The 15,920-nt window shown below is 40.2% G+C and overlaps 2 protein-coding genes across 6 annotated transcripts in view; both read right to left on the reverse strand.

The window, feature by feature from the left end:
- The window catches only part of celsr1a (cadherin EGF LAG seven-pass G-type receptor 1a), an 87,911-nt gene extending 81,169 nt beyond the window's left edge, over positions 1 to 6,742 (reverse strand). For all 4 annotated transcript variants that reach the window (XM_053508529.1, XM_053508528.1, XM_053508526.1 and 1 more), the window contains exon 1: positions 3,081 to 6,742. In XM_053508529.1, coding sequence (XP_053364504.1) covers positions 3,081 to 6,570 — 3,490 coding nt within the window. In that variant the 5' untranslated portion in view covers positions 6,571 to 6,742. The remainder of the gene's footprint in view (positions 1 to 3,080) is intronic.
- A 2,922-nt stretch (positions 6,743 to 9,664) lies between these two features.
- trmu (tRNA 5-methylaminomethyl-2-thiouridylate methyltransferase) lies at positions 9,665 to 15,898 on the reverse strand. Of its 2 annotated transcripts, none has more exons than XM_053508510.1 (11): positions 14,482 to 14,655; positions 13,859 to 14,024; positions 13,457 to 13,563; positions 13,253 to 13,375; positions 13,013 to 13,185; positions 12,866 to 12,919; positions 12,691 to 12,757; positions 11,580 to 11,680; positions 11,357 to 11,501; positions 10,869 to 10,951; positions 9,665 to 10,450 (listed from the first exon to the last, which is right to left on the reverse strand). In XM_053508510.1, the coding sequence occupies exons 2-11, from the start codon at positions 13,999 to 14,001 to the stop codon at positions 10,316 to 10,318; spliced, it is 1,131 nt and encodes a 376-aa protein (XP_053364485.1). In that variant the 5' UTR covers positions 14,002 to 14,024; positions 14,482 to 14,655; the 3' UTR covers positions 9,665 to 10,315. The 2 variants fall into 2 exon arrangements, with proteins under 2 accessions (XP_053364485.1, XP_053364484.1); XM_053508509.1 differs by lacking the exon at positions 14,482 to 14,655 and adding an exon at positions 15,710 to 15,898 and having other exon boundaries at positions 9,702 to 10,450.
- Between the last annotated feature and the right edge of the window lie 22 nt (positions 15,899 to 15,920).

Genomic DNA, 15,920 nt, shown 5'->3' on the forward strand with positions numbered 1-15,920 from the left:
TCATTGGTTAAACATGTACCTGTACTTGTACCTGTGTATACATGTATATAACATCTTGACTATTGGAGCCTTTCCACAGAACATTGAATTTATTTCCACTGAACATTACTTGTTTTCTAAATGAATAAGTTTTAGATTAAACCTGTTGAATGAATTGAAGCAATCAATCAAACTCAATAACAGTAGCGTACAGTCGCCCGCTGGCTACACTGCGTACACACCACTTTAAAAAGCGCTGATATACAAAAAGCAGCTCCGTTACGGCGCAGCAGAATGTACGAGAGCACGAGACTTCCAGGGCCAGACACACTGACCTGTGGTACAGAGAGGTTAAAGTGCGGAGGGTCATGTGGAGTAAGTGACCTTCCATCTTGTGACGAGACTACCTCGTTATAACAGCAGGACAGAACTCATGTTAAACTGACCAGAAAGAAGCAATGGTGATTTACACACTAGGCCTGAAGGTAGCGAGTGTATAAATACGTATGCCTTCACATCTTTTCTTTTGTGCAGCTGTCATATGAATGGCAGAAGGAGATGTACAGACACAGCTGGCTCCTGCCTTTGAGCCTGTACTTTCTCACACACTTTATGTCCACTTAACACACACTCTAGCTACTCTCTTACATGCAAAAACACATCATAATCCACAGGGACATGGACAAATCTTCAACATCCTTATTTATTAAGAAGTTGATATCCTTGGTGTTTAAAGCAGCGAGTTGTCAGACTATGTCTGAAATTTGTATTGAGATTTAGTGAACAACAGATTATAAGACAAATATTATTATACATTATTTCGGGCAAGGTTGTAGCTGTAATTTTCTATTCCTTTTCATCATATATTTGATCAAGACTTCAACAACTTAAACAGGTTTTGAGCAACCTTCTGTTTTTGTCTCTGTACATGAGAAAAGGTGTCGAAAAGCTCATCTGTGGTGAATGTATGTATACGTGCAATAAATACAGATTAAAAAAAGAGATAGCTTTCAGAATGAAGCTGTAAAAGTAGCCAGTGGGGTTGAAACTCAGATAAACTTGAATGATCTGAGGTGAGAAATGTGAAAAAGCCCAGCTATGTGAGTCCCGTAGCAGCCCATAAAAACCCTGAGTCAGTCTGGCTAAATTGCGTACATGTATCAGCAAGCTTCCACCACTGACTGCAGGCCAGACACGTCAAACTCCAGTCAGCACTAAAGAGTTAAACGATCCAATTTACCCAATTGAATTAACCAGCTAATTTACAATCTGTAGTATTAAGACAGGGGAAATATATGGGGCGGTAGTCTGCCAGGATCCAAGTGCGGCATTCTTGCTGTCCTGTTTACACGACCTAGCACTCGTCATCTCCTCGAATGCCACTCGCAGCATCATGTCAAGATGAAGAGCTCTGTCAAAGCACACATCTTCAACTTTCACACGTACTGTTTGAGCGCTGGCCTCCGGAGTCTTTTAACCGTCACCACGAGGCTTATCACCTGTGTTTATCCAGTCAAACACAGCAGACAGCTAGCGGACCCAAAATCAATACATCTCACAATGCTGAGAGCCACCATGCTTACACAGAGAACCCCTAAGATGATGGGGGAAAAAAAAAGGCTCGAGTGATAAAGATAAGGAAGATTAGGTTGCACCCGGAACACCAAGACCCTCATTCCTGCTTGTTTGCCATTCTAAATGAGTTTTTTTTTGTATGAAAGACAATCCTTTGTTGTGACTATAATCTTAACCTACTTTTATCAGACAGCGAAATCTGGTTCATTCTCTAAAAAAAAACAGCAAAGTGTTTGGTGCAGAAAGCCTATAAATTGACAGAGCAAAACCAAAAAGATTACTAGTTTGATTAAATGAAAATTCAAAAAAATGTCTTCATTAGCTAAAAGCTGTGGACTAGAGCTCAGAGCAAGTCTGTAATTACACCCTCAGGCCAATTTCCTTTCCTTCGAGTCAAGGGTGAAGAGGTCATACGACCAGTGTTAATGGTTACCTAACATTTGACATGTGGGTTTGTCCGAAGCATGGGGAGAAGAGGGGGGGTGGATATGCATTACTTGAATTGGACTGAAAGAAACGAGAGAGAGAGAGAGAGAGAGAGAGAGAGAGAGAGAGAGAGAAAGAGAGATTTAAAAGAACTGAAATAACTTATGAATTATGGCAAAGTAAGCGAAAGAGGCTGAGAGAAATTTAAAGCTAGAAGAAGTAGGGGTCACGAAGACAATAAGACAAGGGATGTCTCATTGTCATGAATGAAACAAACTGGGGCCGCTGGCTGCTGCTCTCCTACAAAGGGCCGACAGCAAGCTGAAGGACACCAAGCACAAGAACAAAGAGTAAGCCATAAAGCCACAGGGAACACACAAAAGAGCAAGAGCGACTCACTGAATGGGCTGTATGCAAAATGCAGGTTGCAAACGAGCAGGAAGAGGAAAGCATGAGACTAAAAGGAGAGATAAGGAATGTAAAAAAAGGATGAAATACTAAAAATAAGGTTCTGAAATTCCTGACATGATATAAATGTCGGTTTTGTATCACTGTACTGAAGGAATGACGTACGTACTGTACACTCTCAACGTATTTCATCCAGTGTCTTTAAACCAGTAATATTTAACTGAGAGTGAGGGCTGCTCACCTTGGCATAGGGAAACAAATTAAAGATTAGAAATAAAACTCACTCTTAAAAAATACTAATAAATCATCATGGCTAAGACAAGTTGCTTTAAAACTCTTCCACCTTTAGCACCGCCTTTACGTTCATGTTCAGACACCTAATCAAATAAACATTCACTTTCACCCAGAATGAATTGTCAAAGACCAGCAACAGTAACTTTACATATAAAAGAACACCTCCCACATCAAGAACAACACTTCAGTAAAAAAAAACGAGCAAACAATTTTAAAAGCGGTAGAACTGGATCCAGCTACAGCCTGGAGCAAACACATGCTTGTGACAGACAGACAGATCCGTCAACAGTTATACTCGATTCACTGCCTTTCTATTGATGCACAAATATTACAACTAAAAAAAGATATAAAATACCTTAAACCAATTAACATATCAGCATCAGTCTAAAAGATCTTACCTGTGACGGATACTTTCATGGTGGCCTCCAGTGGTCTGTTATTGTCCAGGTCTCGGCTAAGTTTTAGCTCTCCAGTGTCTGGATTGAGGATGAGCAGACTCAATTCGTTCCCTTCCACGAAGCTGTACTTAAGTTTATCGTTCACATCTGGGTCGTGAGCTGGTACCTTTCCTATAACCCCAGTAGGAAAACTGTTGGATTTGTTAGTGATATAGTTGTTAAAGATAATCTCAAAATTCTGCAAGACAGGCTCATTGTCATTGACATCAACCAAACAGATGTGGACAGTCGCCCTGCTGACCAGCGGGGCAGATGTGGCCTGTACTACTATCACATACTCTGTCTTTGTCTCGTAGTCCAAATCCGTTAGTGCTTTTAGATCTCCGGTAAAGATATCCAAGTCGAAAACTTCAGGGATGTTTCCTTCCACTATTTGGTACATAATTTGAGCATTCGTTCCTTCATCCGGGTCATGGGCAGTTATCCGTGCCACCACCGAATCTACAGGGCTATTTTCCTTGACTTGGATAAAAAGTTCATCCTGCTCAAATACCGGTGCGTTATCGTTAATGTCGAGCACTGACACCTGGATATCGACTGCTGCTTTAAGAGGTGGTATTCCTTTATCCACAGCATAGGCTTTCAGGTTGTATAAAGCAATGTTCTCTCTATCCAGCTTCCGGTTGGTTCTGATGATTCCTGAAAACTGCTCAATATAAAAATCTCCTTCTCCATCATCACCACCCTGGAAGGTGTAGGTCAACCTCCCGTTGGATCCTGAATCCTTGTCCGAAGCAGCGATCTGGAGGACGCTGGTGTACTGAGGTGCATCTTCAGGCACGGTACCCTGGTACTTCTCACGGCTGAACAGGGGGGCGTTGTCATTGGCATCCTCGACGATGATCTCCACATAAGTAGTGTCTGACTTCTGCGGGATGCCGTTGTCATAAGCGATGACAGCCAGAGTGTATGAGGGCTGGTCCTCGTAATCAATCTCCACCTGTGTGGTGATGGCACCTGTGTCAGGGTCGATCGCGAACTGCGGCAGCTTGTCTTCCATGACGTAGGTTATACGTGCATTCTCACCTGTGTCTTCATCTGTAGCACTGATCACCACTACCGTGGACCCGATTGGCATGTCCTCTCTGAACAGTACCTGATAATTGGCACTCTGAAACACCGGTCTGTGTGTGTTGGCATCGGTGACATTAATGAAGACTTGTGCCGTGTCGGAAAGCGTGCCGTCTGAAGCGGTGATGGTCAGAACGTACTGCCGTTCCTGCTTGTAATCCAAAGGCAACGCTAGCGTGATGAGACCGCCACCGCTCTGACTAGTGATAGCAAACCTGTTCCGGGTGTTGCCGCTGGATATCTGGTAGGTCACTACACTATTGATGTCCCGGTCCACAGCTGTCATTGTCAGCACACTGCTCCCCACTACGGCATCTTCATTAATTTTCAGAGAGTAGATCTTCTCGGTAAAAGTGGGTGCATTGTCGTTTACGTCCAGCACCGTTATACTAACGCTGGCAGAAGAGGACATCACGGGAATCCCGTTGTCCCTGGCTTCCACACCGAAGGTGTAATACTCTGTGGTTTCTCTGTCCAGTGCAGCGCAGGCGGTAATCCATCCTGTGCTATTGTTGATGGTGAAGGGGAAACCGGGGGAGGTGTCCGTTAGACGATAATCCAAGCGGGCATTCTCACCAGAGTCTGAGTCAATGGCTTGGATATGAATGACCGAATACCCAATGGGTACGTTCTCCAAAATTGTCGCCTGGAAAGGAGTGCTTACAAACATGGGCGCGTTGTCGTTTATATCGATTACTTGCACAATGACCAATCCAGTGCTGTTAATAAGAGGGGGTCTGCCTCCATCCTGGGCCTTAATTCCAAGAGTATAATCCCTGTGTGTTTCATAATCCAGCGGGTTTATGACATCAATGACGCCTGTCAGAGAGTGAATGTAGAACTGGCCTTTTACATTGCCTTTGATGATACTGTAATGAACTTTGGCATTGTTGCCCTCGTCTTTGTCCGTGGCTTCTACCTGGGCAACTCGGGTGTTGACCGGCACGTTCTCAGGCACCTGGACCACGTATCTCTTCTCAGTAAACTGAGGATAGTTGTCATTCTCATCGTCAACTGTTATATGAACTGTAGCTGTCGCACTGAGAGCACCCGGGTCCTTTCCTTGGTCATTTGCCTCTACAATAAGCACATACTGCACCATGGTCTCTCTATCTGGACGCACTCTGACCCTCACTAGTCCGTTCCGCGGGTCGATCTCAAAGACAGAATTCACGCCGTCAGCGTTCACAATTTTATAGATCATGTTGGCATTGGTAGGCGCGTCTTCGTCCGTAGCCCTCACCGTTATCACCTCGAAGCCAACCTCTACGTTCTCTCGAATGTTGACTCTGTAATCCGTCTGCTCAAAAACAGGTCCGTGGTCGTTGGTGTCTCTGACAGTGACAGTAAGATATGATGTCGCAGAACGTCTAGGGGTGCCAAAGTCCATGGCGGTTAATTTAAACACATGGGTGTCCTTGAACTCCCTGTCCAGAGGCCGATCGGTTTCGATGGTTCCTGTCTGAGCATCGATCCGGAAGAAGTCACTGGACCGGCTGTCGAACAAAGCCTCCATGCTGTACTCTATCCTGCCAGCTTCTCCGCTGTCCGCGTCTGTGGCTTTAAGCGAGATGACCCGTGTGCCCGCTGGCTCGTTCTCGGGGACGGACACTTGGTAGTTGGGAAGCTGGAACACAGGAGCTGAATTCACACTTCTCCTTCTGCGCAGCTTCCCTCCCTGATCATCAGGACCCAAGTGCAGGCTGACCCGCACAGAGTCTGGATCTCCCCGAGCACCGTGCATCCCACACCTCACAGTGCCGTGTGTCGCCTGTCCCAGGCAGGTTTCATCCCGAGCATACACGGTGCCGTTACGCACGAGCACGCCGAGGCCGTCGGAAGCGCACGCGCGGTCCGAAAGCTGCGTGACGTGACGCCGGAGGAAAGCCGGCACGTAGTCGCGGAGGCGCACGAGCCGAGCACCCGGAGAGAAGCAGGAAGTCTGCGCCGCGCTGTAAAAGTACTCGACGTGAACGTCAGGCTCGGGAAAGGCGCTCTTCCGCCGGTACTTAATGAAGCAGTTCTGTCCGTGTACAAACACACTGAAGCGAGCGACCACAGAGTCCTGCGTGGATAAAGACTTCATTCTGAAACTCAGCGGGAACGCGCGGCTCTGCGCCAGGCGCGTGCAGTTCAGGTCGCGCACGAGACTTACCGCTCCGTCCCGCCGGTCCACTTTTACAACATTTCCGAGCTGTTTAGAAGCCCAAGTCCTTTCAAGTGTATAAGTCCAACCCGGGCCGAGTGATAAGTCCAGCAGCGCGGCTCCGGGGTGTAAAGTGTCCGAAAGGTGCAGGTCGAAACACCGCGCGCGAGACACCGCGAGCAGGAGGAGAAGGAGACACACGGGCATTTCCATCGTCTTCTTCTTTAAAAAGCGCCTCGAAAGTTAACCCACTCAAGTAAACCATCAACTCTCCTTCTCCCGAAACTTTCTTTTATCCTTCATGGTAGTTTAGTTTCCTTTAAAGCGCCCGGAAAACTCCACTTTTCCTCCCCGCGCGCTCCATAGAGGTGTAACTGTCGCTGCTGCTCCGAGAACTGACTCCCGAATGACGCCAAGATGGCTCCGTGCGCGCGCGCTCTCCTCCTTCTCCTCCTCCTCCTCCTGTAGGGGATTAACATAAAGACGTGGTGCGCGCGCGGCTCTGGGGCATCACGCACTCCGACGAACTCACGCGCGCTTTTACTGTTCATCTGCTGAGCGTTTAAAAGTGATAACTTTGTCTGTTTGTTTCTTTTAAACGTATAAAACGGTTAAATGCTTGTGCATGCTTTCTAATGAACTGGATTTTTCCCAAGCAGCACTGTAAATTTAATTTCGCAGGTAAGTCATAATAGGGTTTAGAGCATCTTCATTATTATTATTATTATTTTTTTTTTTTGGGGGGGGGGGGGGGGGGGGCAGGACGTGAAATCATCATAATTGTTTTATGTAATATTGCATTGTGAAAAATGCATCTGTTACCATGATAAGATTGAAATAAACATAATACAAAAGTATTAACCCTAATTAATTATAAGTCATTATAAACAATATGTCCAAAATCTATTATATATGGTTGCAGAAAGCTTTGTGTCTATCTTAGAAGACAGGGTAGGCAGGGTACACCTGGCCAGGTGCCAATTCATGACAGGGCACACACACACACACACACACACACTACTGGCAATTTTGGAATGCCAATTAGCATGTCTTTAGACTGTGGTAGGAAACCAGAGCATCTGGATGAAACCCACCAATGTTTTATGTTCTAATATTTGATTTGTAATCCTTATAATACAAAATACTAGATACATTTGACTATTCTCAAAATATTTTCACTTAATAACTTTTTTTTGTATTTAACAGGTTAAGTGTAAAAAAAACAAAAAAAGCATTACTAAGAACTAAGCACATGGATGAAGAAAATAATTACTAAGCTCTTAGATGACAGAATAAAACCTGATTCATCTTGCTAACAGTATGTATTAGTAATAACTGGTGTGGGTGTGAGAACGAACAAACCAGTCAATTAAACTGCACTCCCAATGATGAGACATTTAACCACCAGGTATGAGCTAATCTTATAACACATTTATTATTCTCCAGAGACTGTAGCTGTTTAAAGCGAAATGGTTTACACTTCTACAGACTGTATGTGGTATTTGGTGCTGCAGTCCACTTCATAAATAGCTTCGGTTGTTCACAATTGGTTATTATAATTAAAGCAGGGTCAAATTAGTCAGAAGAAAGGTGAAACATAAAGAAGATGTTGAAGACTGGGTTAGTTTAAGGAACTGAAACCAGATCTGTGTGGTCAGGAATGAAGGAAAGGACCAGTCAGTCAACAGAGGGAACAAATTTCATCTGAAAAACAACCTGGTTTTTAAACAAATAGAATTCTGTTCATGTAGTGTGGCAGTATAATTATGGAGCCCCAGATGTGTTGAGAGAAAGTTAATTAAACGTTTTGCATTCACAAAAAATAAACTAGATGTGTTTGTTTATTTATTTAACTACAGCAATTTTGTCTGCCTTAACAAACAAGCTACTTGGCTTTAACAATATAGCAATAAGACGCATATTACTAAAAAATATTATACTTGAGACTAAGCACATTTTATCAATTAAATGTCACAAAATACAAAAACTCACATTTCTAAATACTCCATGTATGTCTCTTCTGTTGCCTACATGTATTGCACTTTTATCATATATTTATGAAGCATCATATCTACCTGCCTTCACATCAAAATGTGTATGTGAATTAAAAAAAGAAAATATAACAAATTCTCAACAACTGATGAAATATGTGTGTGTTTTTAAAAAATATATTTTTTATTATATTTTTTAATAATAAAAAAAAATTAATAAAAAATATATTGAAAGAATCTTTCTAAAACCCCCAAAAGTAAAACGGTCGAAAAAAAATGAAAACTGATAACTTTTTACAGTATTTATTATCCAGGTCATCGTCGATTATCTTTTGCTCTAATTTAGTTCGGTGCGCCCCCTAGTGGGCAAGAGGACAATGCCTAAAGCTCCTTTAAATTTCCTTTCTTTTTTTAAAAGGAACTTCAAAACCTGTTTAAAAGATTAAGGAAAAAAAGATTTTTGTCTTTACGGCAATAGGAAAGCCATTAGGACAACTTCATCACCAAATCATATATAGTATTCTCCTTTAAACACTACCAAAAAAGAAGTTACTTTGACTGATAAAACCACTCAATTTTTTTTTTGAGTTTGCTCCGCACAAGAAGAATACTCTTACGTGAGCCACGCCTCGCCAAAAGGAGCTTTCAGAGGATCTATGATCAAGAATTGTTGTTACAAAAAGCTGGAAAGGGTTACAAAATGATTTTAAAGAAGTTAGCAATTGACCAGTCTACAAGTTAGGCAAATGGAGACACTTTGGGACTGTAGCTACTCTACTAAATAGTGTCCACCCAGTTAAAATGACCCAAAGAGCACAACAAAGTTTTATCAATGAGGTAAAGAAACTACCAACAGTGACAGCTAAAGATTTAAAGGCAGCATTGGTGTTCATGAGTCTGTAGTACATAAAACATACAGGTACAGTAGGGTGTCCGTGGCAGGACACCACAAAGGAAGACGCTGCTTAATAAAAAGAACATTGCGACATGCCTGAAGTTGTGAAAGAGCCCAAAGACACTCCAGAGTGGTATTGGCAATTAGATTTGTTCCCTGATGAAACTTAAATTTAAGTATTTGGAAAGAACATGCAGCACTACATCTGGTGTAAAAGCAGAGATGTCAACTAAGCAGAAAAGAAATGGAATAACTTCAAGAGAATCACACATGAGACGTCCAAAAATATGACAGAGCTAAAGCAGTTCTGCCAGGAAGTATGAGCTAAAATTCTTTTGGAGCAATGTGCAGGTCTGATCCACAGATACAGGAAGCGCCTGGTTGCCCAGCGAGGGGGCCAACCAGTTATTAATTCTAAGGGTTCACTTACTTTTTCCACTACCATTTTGAATGCTGAGTTCAATAAAGACATAAAAGAACAGAAAGCTTTTTGTATTATTTTAGCAAATTATATGACAAATGAATGCAGACAACTATAAAAGCCTAAAGGAAAAATGATTCACCTTTTGTATTTTTAATGGAGCCTTGTACTTGACCGGTTTTATAGGACTTTTTGTTTGTTTGTTAAGCCACACAGTTACCTATGAATAATTCAAGCATAAAAACAGCTAACTTAAGGCACGGACCAATGAGAAACAGGTGCAGATGACAGATGGTGATACTAAATGCTGAGTGTTTGGAACAGACGAAAGAGTAAATTATGTTGCTGCTGCTACATAAACAACCAATTTTTAAACGCTATCTTTTGGCAGCCTGTCACAGTAAAACATTGTTCCCATTTCTTTCATTTAATTAACATAATTTAATTTAATATGAATATATGATAAGCAGTACATAAATGTAATCACATAGCACACTGCAGCATGTAGAATTCTGGGTAGATTCCATCATAATTAAGCATTAAAAAAGTCTTTGCAATTTTCCCCACAAACATTTTTGTGCTCCTCTTCAGACACAGGTGAGAATTCACTTAGAGGTAGCATGTGAACATTAAGGGAGTCCGTGTGCTGGTTCAAGGGGGGCTCATCTCAGCTGACGGACTCTGGTGCCTGCTGACTGTGGCCTTCTGGAGTGTGTGTTCACTAGGACCCAGTCGAATAATCTTCCCGCTGCCCAGACACTCATCACCCTTATATAACACGGCAAACTGTAAGAGACATGCAAATATTGATCACTGAATGAAAATTACACTGTATACTGGTTATGATTATTAATAGGTTAAATATTTCTACCTGTAATAGCTAATTAACTAGTAAAAAGGCGACTTCTCTATAAATAAAGCACACTTTCTTGGGGGACCAAAAGGATTTGGAAAACTGCCTCAGAACAGCAAAACCAAAAAAAAGCACTATATTTTAATAACATAATAATAATAATACTTATCAGCAAAATATTCTAAAACTTTTGGAAAGAAATCACCTTTTTTACAATCAGATCTTAAAAATGCCACTTAACATTATAAAATTAAAATCAGGTCTTAAAGCAAAGATGGTCGATTTCTATGCAACACACAAACCTGGCCTGGAATTCAATAATGTAATATGCATTTCAGTAATTTCATTCACCTGTCCAGGGGTCATAGCTCTCAGTGGCTGCTTTGTTGTTATCCAGACTGATCCATCCAGATTCAGAGTTACATAGCAGGGAGCTGAGAAACACACAAATGCAAAATCACTCATTAAATACACCTCAGATTTTGATTAAATGGTTAATTAATTGAATTTCGCTCTGAATTAAAGCACCTGCTAAAGAAATGATCAGGTTGTTGCTATGACAATAGACCTACCTTAGCATGGCACCACATAAATTTGTAACAAACACATTATCGTTTTTACTCATTAACAGGGATCGTACCTAGAGTTAAGGTTAGCGTAACCCTAGGGTATCTAACCATAGGGATCATTTTCTGTAAGGAGATGTTAATTTTGTTCATTATTGGAAGGAGTCTCCAGTATTTTATTAATTTCAAAAGACTAAAAAAGAAGATTTGTGAGAAAACAGATGTTTAAAGCTTAAACAAATTGTGTTTTAGTTCCTACATCTTGTGTCTTACTTAAAGGCATCTGGTGGATAAACCTGAAGTGGCAGTCCATCATCTGTGTGTGCACCAGTTCAGCAGGAGGCTCTCCACTAATCCAGTGGAAGCGATTTGTCTGTAGTGTGTCTCGTAACAGTGCAGGATGGTTGGTAGTAGGACCCTGGAACAACCTTCAGTTCAATTACGTGAAAAGTCCAGAGCAAGAAATCTAATGAGATATAAATGATTTATAACTTACAATAAAGATTTCACTAGTAGTGATGTCTTTATCCACCACAAACCAAGGATCTTTTTGGCCTCCTATTCGAGCTCTTTGTCCCAAAGTAAACGTGAACCAACCTGTGAGGAAAATGTATACTAATGACATGCACTTGAGGAACAGCATCAGTGACGGTCTGATATGTGAGAAACAGCTCCACAAACTTACATCAATTACATTTTTATAATGTCTTTTTAAATCCAGAATTATTAGAATCAAATGACACACACACACACACACACGCACACGTGATGGTCAAAAGTATTAAGACAAAACTCAATGAAATGCAATGTTTTAATGACATTTTCTTTTCTTTTTTTTTAAACAATGAAAATAAAGATGAGAATAATTTGTTATTTTATCAAATGAAATTGCTATACAAACAAAACAAAACCAAGCATCCCTCATTTGATATGGTGTGTTTGTGTATAAATAAAGAGGAGAAAAACCTCTAATTAATAGTTATTTATGCTTCAAAACCAAAGCCAGTAGCCTAGTAAAATACAGTGTGTGGTGCTTAAAAACATAGTAATAAACATTAAATCCCTTATTAAATCCCACACTCATGTACGTGATGTCAGAAGTGAGATTTAGAGCTGTGTGTATGCACAGAATTTATTTTGGGTTATTATTTTAGGGACATTATATTTGTCAATCCCCTTGAATTAGATGGAGATCAGATCACATTTTATAACAAAATTGTAATTTGTACGAAAATTTTCAACATATATATTTGAATATGAAATTCCAAAAGGTTCGCATACTTTTTCTCGCCACTGTATGTCTGGATAGGTGATAAAGTATTTGCCCGCTTCATGCCCCCTTTTTTGCATAATTGACACAGTTAAATTATTCATATCATCACCAAATCTGTGGGGCAAGTTTGGAAAGTTTTTTTTCCTTAATAAATGAAATCATCATTTTAAAAATTGTATTTTCAGCAAAAACAGATCATATTTTAACAGGACAAAAAAAAGAATCTCTTATATTATATGGTAAGATCATGTAAGTTTAAAATGTAATCCTCAATAAAACTGATACTGACATAGCTTACAGCATTTTCATATCATAACCAAAATATAGAAAATACCTTTATGCTTCCCCATTATCTTCCCATCTTCAATGGAGACAAAATGTCCAGGTTTAGGCTCTAAATACTGTCACATGAAGGGATCCACATTTAATAATTCTCGGACTGCAACACTTTGCAACAATAGGTAGTATTGCATGAATATAATACTATATAATAGTGAAAAAACACATACCTGGAGGATAAAATCCTCAAAATGTCGCTCGCCAATGAAACAGATCCCCATGCTCTATAAGACACAGCAAGCACATTCTGTTCAGGTCAGAAATTAAATGTAAAACATTTAAAATAACAGAATATTGAACTACTCATGCTGCATTACCTCTTTCTTCTTAAGTATGTGATGGAACCCTGCCTCAGCTGCCATTTTCTTAACAAATTCCTTCGTGAGTCCAGCCAGTGGGAAAATGGTCCGCCGCAAGGCATCCTGGGAGATTTGGCTTAGGAAGAATGTTTGGTCTTTAAAGCGATCAGCACCTTGGTACAACCTAACAGCTAAAAAATAGGGAACTGTTACAAACTTGCATACCTACAAAAATGCATACATTGCATAAAGACTCACGATTTCTGATCTCCAAACGATCTCTAAAGAGAAACTCCAGAGCTGGTTTGCTTGTCTGCTGAAAAACCTCCTCATTTTCCTGAGACGTTCTTGCATAGTGACCGGTTGCCATGGCATCAGCACCTACATGAATAGATTTTCCATTACAGAAATCTGACATCACCAAATACAATGACACAAAGTATTTAAGGTATGCAGCCTCACCTAGAACATTGACCGCGTATTGATAAAAGTGCTTGAATTTGATATGTTTGTTGCAAATTATGTCTGGATTTGGTGTCCTGCCTTTCTGGTACTCACCAAGAAGATTACTTTGAGGGAAAGAAAGAAACATATACATTGTTAAAGAACAGACATATTTAATCATTTTTTAAATGAAGAGACAAGAGTTAAAAAAAAGAGAAATGAACTAAATAAATTATATAAAAAAAGACTTAACGAGTAAAAGGAAAAATTATTAATGCAATTCAGTAAAACATAAAAAAAGATAATACTGAATAAAATGTTGAATAAATGTTTGTAGTGGGTAACGAATAACCAAACTGTGCCTGATATACAGAACCACACTCAAGTTCAGTTCTCAAAAATACCAGTGAAGTTCCATACCTAAACACTTCATGCCAGTACTCTTTGACATAGGAGACCTGATGGAAGGGCATGTCCAGCATTCGGCAGACTTTATAGGCATCTGCACAGTCTCTCTCTGAGGTACACACTCCACTCTCATCCAGAGAGTCCCAGTTCTTCATGAAAACTCCTGTAACCTGGTAACCTAAATTGTAAGCAAGTAAGTAAATAAATAAATCACATCAGCCAAGTAGCCAATGCACTGAATTCATACATACATGTAATTACTGTGAGTAATTACTTAAACATATACTTTTTAGGAATGTTGGTGTAAATTTACACTTCAAATTATTTTTATCTTGATCTGTCACAAATAAAGCCTGGCCAACATCTGACCTTTTTTGTACTAGTGGAAAGTTAATGTTGCATACTTTTGGAAATAAACAAAAACTCATAATACACCGCCTCTTCGACCACATTTCTTCCACAAAGTTGATGGTTCAGCACTATCCAGGTTTGATGCCTTAAAGGGGTCTTAACCTAGTTTCAGTAATTCGAAATCTTCCTAGTTGTTTTCTTTGCTTGATGCAGCCCAATAATGTGGCCCTGCTAAAATGGCTTTTCTTTTGGGTGTCATACGTCATGATGCTCACAATACATACCGAGTGTACTGTCCTCAACAAAGCCTTGGTGTTCGTATTGACAGTCAGATAAACTCCTCTCCCTCACACAAAACTGAAGACAAGAAGTTTGATTGTCCACAGGTTTAATGTTCTTGGGTATGGAGTGAAAAAGCGATGCTGTTGCAATGTTAAAGATTACAAAGATGCATGAAGATTATGAGAGCATAGTTATCGCTGCCTGCATGAAGCACTTTCTTCTTTTTTTTTTTAACCCGTGAACACCTGAAAAAGCTTAGTAACGCTAAACTCCCCACTAGATGGGGCAGTAACCCATTAATAAAGTCAATAGGGAAAATACTACCATTAATTGTCTGTACTTAATGACCATTTAAAACCCTCATCAAATTTAACACTTACATAAAATCTTTTCACATTAAACTTGTTCTATCACACCGATACATTCTGTAATTTTCGTACAAGTGTTTATTGCATACTTATTAACTCATTATCTATATCACTTTATCCTGTATACAGGGTCATGGGGGGCCTGCAGTCTATCCCAGGAGACTTAGTGCACGAGGCTGGGTACACCCTGGATGGAGTGGCAATCCATCACAGGGCACAATCATACACACACTCACAAACTGCGCCCAATTTGGGAACATCAATTAGCAGAATCTGCATGTCTTTAAACTGTGGGAGGAAACTGGAGCACACTAAGAAAACCCAGCAAGATGCAAACTCCATGCACAAAAACCTGAGGGAGAAATCGAACCCCGTTGTTGGAGGTGTAAGAACAGTGCTAAAACATTAAGCCACAGTGCCATTGTGTTTATTGCAATAAAGGCAAAATTATATATATATATATATATATATATATATATATATATATATATATATATATTGTATTTTCTAATTTTCATGGATCTGGAAACTTTTTTTCTTCTTCTTCCAAATCTAACTTCACTTACAAAACATACATTCCATGGTCACCGCTTCTTTAAAAAACAAACAAACAAACAAACAAACAAACAAAAAGATTAAAGAGTTGTCTCTCCAAGTCATTATAAAAGATTTTAGAATCTCAGGATTTTAAAGACTTTTAAGACAAAGATTTTAATTTCCCTTATGTGAGGAGATGATGTACTGGAAATTCTCAAAAAGATATTGCTTACAAAAATTGTGCTGTTAGACTGTTGTCAAGGGCAGATCTGGAGACCTGTGTTCTGAGCCTCAGCATCAGATCCTGATGGTTGAAATGTCTCACCTTTTCGCTTGAGTAAGAGAGCTGCGACAGAGCTGTCCACCCCGCCGGACATGGCACACACGACATGTCTCATTACACCCATGTCTCATTACACCAACAGCAGGTGACTCGTTTTATTGCTGCAGAATACAAGATGTGTGAAATGTGTCATGTCAGTGTACAGGGCGCCGCCATGTTTGTGTCCTACACAAAACATTGTCCGATAGGAAAC

This window comes from Clarias gariepinus, chromosome 12 (genome assembly GCF_024256425.1).
Source record: "Clarias gariepinus isolate MV-2021 ecotype Netherlands chromosome 12, CGAR_prim_01v2, whole genome shotgun sequence".
Classification (NCBI taxonomy): Eukaryota; Metazoa; Chordata; class Actinopteri; order Siluriformes; family Clariidae; genus Clarias; species Clarias gariepinus.

Bases quoted from the DNA above. Each gene is read 5' to 3' on its own strand.
- trmu (XM_053508509.1), bottom strand. From the start codon at position 15,791: ATGGGTGTAATGAGACATGTCGTGTGTGCCATGTCCGGCGGGGTGGAC. The intron at 12,758-12,865 runs GTATGTGTTTTT...TTCATGTGACAG, and splicing joins TTGAGGATTTTATCCTCCAG to TATTTAGAGCCTAAACCTGG. The intron at 10,451-10,868 runs GTGAATGAAATT...TGTCTCTTACAG, and splicing joins GAGCTATGACCCCTGGACAG to TTTGCCGTGTTATATAAGGG.